Source organism: Galeopterus variegatus, unplaced genomic scaffold, assembly GCF_000696425.1.
Source record: "Galeopterus variegatus unplaced genomic scaffold, G_variegatus-3.0.2 Scaffold3044, whole genome shotgun sequence".
NCBI lineage: Eukaryota > Metazoa > Chordata > Mammalia > Dermoptera > Cynocephalidae > Galeopterus > Galeopterus variegatus.
In genome coordinates this window covers 96894-103695 of record NW_007729155.1, presented here as the reverse complement: position 1 = coordinate 103695, position 6802 = coordinate 96894, and the positions used below count along the sequence as shown (strand labels likewise).

Genomic DNA, 6802 nt, shown 5'->3' with positions numbered 1-6802 from the left:
TTTTTTTTTTTTTTAACTTCTCAATATACATTGTAGTTGATTTTCGTGTCCTCTTTCCTCCTCCATCTCCCCTACTCCCATCTACATCATATTTGTTCACTTGTCTTAACAAGTTCAAGGAATTGTTCTGATTGTTGTGTCTTCTCCCCCCCCACCACCATTTATTTGTAGTTTGTGTTTATTTATTTATTTATTTATACTTCCCACAAATAAGTGAGAACATGTGCCTGACTCTCTTTCTGTGCCCGACTTGTTTCACTTAATGTAATTTTCTCTAAGTCCATTCATGTTGTGAAGAGTAGTATTTTGTTCTTTTTTTATAGCAGAGTAGTACTCCATTGTATAGATATACCACAATTTCCTTATCCACTCATCTGGTGATGGACATTTGGGCTGGTTCCAACTCTTGACTATTGTAAATACTGCTGCAATAAACATGGGAGTACAGGTATCCCTTTGGCATGATGATTTCCATCCCTCTGGGTTTATTCCCAGCAGTGGAATAGCTGGGTCATATGGTAGATCTGTCTGTGTAGGATGGGGGAATCTTGTAGGTTTTAACCAATTAATAAAATTGTACCTAAGGTCAACATTGGATTTTAGCTTCAAGTCCAAAGTTGTATTGGCTATGTTCACTTTTCATGGAAAAATAAGATATTGTAAGCTCTTTGGCAAATAATGGAAGCAAGAATATGAACTTTTATACTGTACTAGTTTTACTTTCTAAGTATTTGGATTTTTTCCCCTACTTACATAATACTCAGGATGGATCCGGCAATTTAATTAAAATAGTATTTATTGCATACCTACTGCTTGTCAGTCTTCTGTTCAAAGCTTCCCACTGCATTTAGCATACAGTCTACACTCTTCACGGGGCCTGGGTGATCTGACTCACCCTGCTTCTCCAGCCTCATCTCTCATGGGTCTCCTCCTCACTCACATGGCAGTGTCATATGCACCAAGGAAGAGTGTGTCCCCACTCAGGTGCTTAACATGGGCTGTGCCCTCTGTATAGAATGTTCTTCTCTCATTCTTTGTATGGATAATTCTTAATCATCCCTCTGAATTCAACTTAAGTGTCAGGTCCTCAAGGATGCCTCCTGCACCTTCTCCCAATCTAAATTAGATTCCAAGAGACCTGGTTCTTTTTGTACAAGACATTGAATGTAGTTTATAACCATATAGGTATGGTTGGATTAGGCTCCTTCCCATTCTACTGAAAACCGCAGGAGACAGGGGCTGTGCATAGTTTGCTTATTGCTGTACCCCTAGTGCCTGTCCAAAGTCTGGCACATTGTAGGAGCTCAGGGACCATTTGTTTAATAAAGATACAAATGGATGAATGAATGTTTGATATTATGCAAAGTATAGTTGAAGATATAAGGATAGACAAGATTTCTGCCTTATTAGAGCTTACATTTTGTTGGGTAAAACATGTCCAACTCAAAGCAGTAACATAAAATGCAAACTAATGTGTAATCATCAAAAGCCACCAGGCAGTGCCTAGTTCAGAGAAGTATCAGTGTGTGTAGGAGTGGGGGACAGGTTTCACAGAAGATGGAAAGTTCAGGCGAGGCTATCGGGTGTGGTGGTCAGTGGATATGCCATTTGTGCCCTCAATCTCTCTCTTCAGAAACACTTTCTCACTTGATTCCAACAGCAGTCCTCTAAGGTAGAAATTATTCTCCCCATTTTCTAGTTAGGAAAATAAGGCCCAGAGCAGTAAAACACATTAACAAAAGTCATCCAAGTGTCAGAATCAGGATTTGAACCCAAATCTATTATGCTTCAAAATTGTGTTCTTACGCAACTACACTCTACTTTCCTCCAGAATATGATCAGCATTTAGCGTGCCACCATATATTTTAGGCACTGAGCTGAGTGTGGCATAGTGACTGTACTTGCTGAAGTTCTGATGTTCTGACATTAAGTGTTAAATAAATGGTAGCCAAGAAAAAATGAACCTAATTGGTCTTCACACGTCCTATATACACACACACACACATACACCCCCACACCCCCCCCATTCCCACCACTCCTGGGTTCTGCTGGTTCAAATCTTTGCCCTGCCATTTGTGCCACACCAGGTTCCTCTCTAGTGAAACAGTCATCACATTGCTTACATCTCATTGTTGTTAGGGTTAAGTAAGATAGTGTATGTAAAGGGCCTGATACAACACTTGGCTCATATTACTTTGGTAATACATTTGTTTTTAAAGAGTATTTACTTACATTGTCCCTTGAGAGAACCAGAGATGCTTTTCTGAGCAATGCTAAAATATTAATAGCTTTCTTGGCATAAAGAGTGTGGTACAGGATTTCATGACCTTTACATCTTGTTTATTTCTCACTCCTATTGCATGGAATGATGGGTAATCTCACTGAAAAGCTATAGGAAAATGCAAGGTAGAAGTGGGAATTCAATTTAGCTTTTACCAACTATATAACATAATGTGAATCTTATTTTGTTAGAAACTTTAGTGGCCAAGTTTAATGTTGAGAATATTTTCCTCATTTTTGAATGGTGGTTCTTTGCTGGGGACAAAAGTTACCCCTTCCCATTGTTCAGGGTCCTGAGATAACGGGTAGCTAGAACGATGGCCTCTAATTTAACAAGAAGTTTTTTGACAAGAATAATATGATATTCTTCTTGCATTATGCTTTAAGAATTATGTGATTCCTATTCTGACTAAACATTTAACTTCAGAATAATATTTTAATAATTATTTCGAGGTTCGAAACCCAGCAAAGGAATTCTGGGTTGCTAAAATAGTAGTTGTCGGTCATATTTAACTTTTCGGTAAGGCTACGGAAACTGCCTATAGTTCATATTCTTGTTTAGAAACTCAGGGCTAATTAAAATGTGGTCCTCTTCGAGGCAGGGAATTAGGAAGTCACTGAGGTTCTTATAATGCATATCAGTGTTTTTAAGTATAATTACAGAGGAGTCAGACTACAAATGTGTAATAAGGGTAATTAGTACCTTGTTTGAGTTAATTGATTAAAACTGTGATGTTTGGTCCTAAAGTAATTGGGATTCTGTCATCTGTGAAGGTCACGCCTGTTTTCTTATACGTACAAGGTAATGAAACTGTAATAGAGATATACTAAAACCTCATGAATAGTTACAGTGGGAGACCAGGGTGAATTACTGAAATTTAAGTACATTATTGTTGCATTATGAATAAGAAGGGGTTTGAAACATTTAAAACATTTTGCCAAGTAGAGGTCCTGTTCACCTGCTTTAAGTGACCTGATAATTTGCCCTTCTATTTGGTTACTCAAGTGCTCAGAATGTTTATTTCTTTAGGATGGCTAAACATGGCAGCAATTTACCAAAATTCAACTGGCCTCATGTTGATCTATCATAAGTTTCAATAGTAAATATTCATTGGCAGTCTTATCACAACACCCTGTTGCATTTATCTTGCCACTGTTTCTCAAACTGAAAGCACTCTCTTATTAACAGACCATTTGTTATTACTTCACAAGGCTCAAACTGGGGTGCCAACACCCCACCAAAGGTGGGGATGTTGAGTGTCCTGTATTTTATTATATTAAGGCTGGAGGCCTGAGTCATGGGGCTGAAAGAATGGTCTCGTTGAGCTTCGATCATGTTCCCTGCCCTTTCACTGTCTGACTTATCCTGCCAGCTTTGGAATTAGTTTCTTATCCCCGGTGCCTAAGAGGAACTAGTGCATTTCAGCATAGGCCTTAGAGCTTCCTAGTTAAGAGATCTTGTTTTGGTGCAGACAAACCTGGCATTTCCACATCTGTGTTAACCAAGGAAGGTCATAATTATATTTTCTTAAAGGGTAGTTCTGGTTATTAATTCTGACAAATGGCATAGAAAGCATTTAGTACCCTAGTTGACATATACTAAGCACTCAATGAACATTAGCTATTATCCTTAGAGGTAAGCCCCAGATTTAGTATTTTATTTTAAAACTTCCTGTATATATTCCAGGCCAAGGGGGTGAAGCCCTTTATTACCCAGTTTTTAAATGCTGAAGTAGTGATTAAACATACATGGTCTCTTCCTTAGAAGAAATGTAAAGGTCTTATGTAAACAAAGACATTACCACAGCTACTAGGGCCCTCAGCTGAGTTTTCAAGAACTTCCATAGCAGTCTTTTGGCATTTTATTATAGCTCAAGACAGTATGTCTGATTACTGTACTTGTTTTTGTTGTAAGATCCTTGTAGGTAGTACTTTGCCCTCTTTCCATTCTCCTATCTTGCTCAGCACAGCAGTGACACATTAGTTATTGAATGAAATTCATGAAGTCCCTAATTATGCACCACCCCACCTCTTGCTATATGGGGTTATAGTGAATGAAACTATTATCTTCAAAAATTCAAAAGGTCATTTTTTAGAAAATATGATAGTTTGTACAATTTAAGCTTTGTGCTTGATAGTCTAAGGATTTATCAATAGAAATGATTAATTTACACATATTTACTAAAGGGAAAATAAGAGTGAAACTGATATAAATAAGCTAATCACCTCTCACCTCTCCCAGCTTTCCTTCTTTGGAAGGACTGATTTCCAGATTCAAAATGTCATTTCTAAGTGGCTCTGTTTCTCCTCTGTCATAGCCTGCAGTATACATTAGAATAAAGAACCGAGGCCAAAATGAGTATCTGACAGTCACTGGAAACCTAGCTGACACAAGGGCAGCATCTGTGTGCATTTCTCCCTATAGTGGAAAGAATACTCAGATCTGGCACTACTGTCGAGGACTCTTTAAATCCAAGGTAAACAACCCCACTTTTTGGTCTTTGGGTTTTTTTTTTCTTTCTTTCTTTTTTTCCCCTTTTTTGTCTTTTTCGTGACCGGCAACGGATCGCAACCCTCAGTGGCGCGCCCGTACCGGACCGGGACCGGCAATGGGATCGCAAACCTCGGTGTTGCCCCCGCACCTCGCTCAGCCAGTGAGCGGCCGGTCTGTATGTGGGATCTGAACCCTCGGTGGGAGCGCTGCCGCGCTTCCCAAGTGGCGCACTGTAGCAGTGCACCACCGTGCCGGCCCCTTTCTTTCTTTTAGAGATGAAAATCTTGACAAGTCAACTGCCATTATAGAATAATGTAACTTCCTAAGACAGTTCAGTGCACAATCACAGAAATACTGACATGTATGTTACTAAAACATTAAAGTAAAAACTAAGGTTATCACATACTACTGATATGCCTAAATGATTTTTTTAAATCAATGATATAAGTCACTAGGTCCCAAATGGGCAAGTGCTTTCATGAGATCTTCCTTACTTGATGGTCCAGATAAAATCAACTGTGTAATTCCAAACATGTTAAAACCCTTTCATTTTCAAGATATATAATGAAGAAATAGTAAAAGAAAGAAGCTGTTATTGAAGGAAGCTTAGAAAATAAAATTCAGGTTTATTTTTTATGTGACTCTTCCATTATGTTTGATGCTATGCAGAATGGAGCACTAGTTTGAAAACATTAAAACCGTGTTTCCCCAGTGGATTATCTACTTTTTCTCATGCTTCAAAAATGAAAGGCGTTGAAAAGTAATTATTGTATGGATGTCTTTAGTACATCACCTGATGTTTTTATAAGAAAACCAAGCTTAATATAATACATTTTAAGCTAACATGGACTTAACATTTAATTTCAATCCAACAAACCTTTATTGAATATCTGTTGTCAGATGCAGACATCCTATTAAAAACAAGTACCTCTGTTTCAGTATTTATTTCTGTACCATTTCCTCCCCTCAGCCATAAAGACAATTTAAAAAAAAAATTTACTGAAATTATAATTATGCAATATAGTATTCTTTTTAGATAAGAAACACCATAAATCAGTCTATGATTTGTTCACCTGAAAGAAAAGGTACCCAACTTTATTTTGGCAAAGTAACTTATTTCTTAACACTTTTAGGCCAATGATATGTGCCTTGATGTGATTGGTGGCCGGGACACACCTGGAGCTAAAGTAGCCCTATGGACTGAACATGGGCAATTCAGGCAGAAGTGGAGACTGAATAAAAACGGAACCATCAGCTCTTATCTCAGTGACAAACTTGTCCTTGATGTTAAAGGTGAGCCTTTAATAATTCGCAATGTTTTGTGTTCCTGGATATCAGTTTAAGTTTCAAACTTCCTTCTTCTGGGTAAAGGACATCCTTATTATAAAGAAATGTTAAGTCATTTTTAATTATGCTTGCTTAAAAAAAGTAAAGATATGCAGTTTTATAAACAGAACAATTAGCTATATGGATCTAGTAGAAAAAGCCTAACAACAAAGTCTAAGAAGGTTTTCGTTGATTTGTACAGTTGTAAAATTTTTGCCACATGAACTCTGAGAACGATTCTCAATTTGAACCATCATAAACCATAAAATAAATGTCATCTATTTCTTAGAAACATCTAACTTTTTGCCATGAATTGCCATGGTCTGTAAAAGCCCCCTAAGATTTATGGTAGATATCAATTAACCTTGTTCTTGAATGCAGCAAGGTCAGGGGCAGTATTATTCATGGCTGTTGCTTTAACTGGGTTAGTCACAGCTACTGTTGGTGTAGAAACAAAAACAGAGTAACAGTACCTGACATTCAGCCAGAGTTCTCGGCACTTTGTTCCAAAGTGTCTTATTTCTGGGCCACACTGCTTACACAAATCATGTATCACACCTTTTAGTTTTTCAGTTTGAGCCATAATAAAGTCCAGTTTGAAGTGAATAATGACTAACTCTGTTCAAACTGTTTCCCATTGCAGACCAATTTGTAAATGACATATTTATCTATCCAGTGGGCTGAACAAAAGCTTGTGAAAAT

General features: G+C 37.7%; 1 protein-coding gene across 1 annotated transcript in view; it reads left to right on the top strand.

Moving 5' to 3' along the window:
* CRYBG3 (beta-gamma crystallin domain containing 3) overlaps nucleotides 1-6802 on the top strand; it is a gene marked incomplete at its 5' end in the record, with an annotated part of 87057 nt that overhangs the window by 78416 nt on the left and 1839 nt on the right. Inside the window, 2 exons of the mRNA XM_008583798.1 lie at nucleotides 4599-4757; nucleotides 5908-6067. Coding sequence (XP_008582020.1) covers nucleotides 4599-4757; nucleotides 5908-6067 — 319 coding nt within the window. The remainder of the gene's footprint in view (nucleotides 1-4598; nucleotides 4758-5907; nucleotides 6068-6802) is intronic.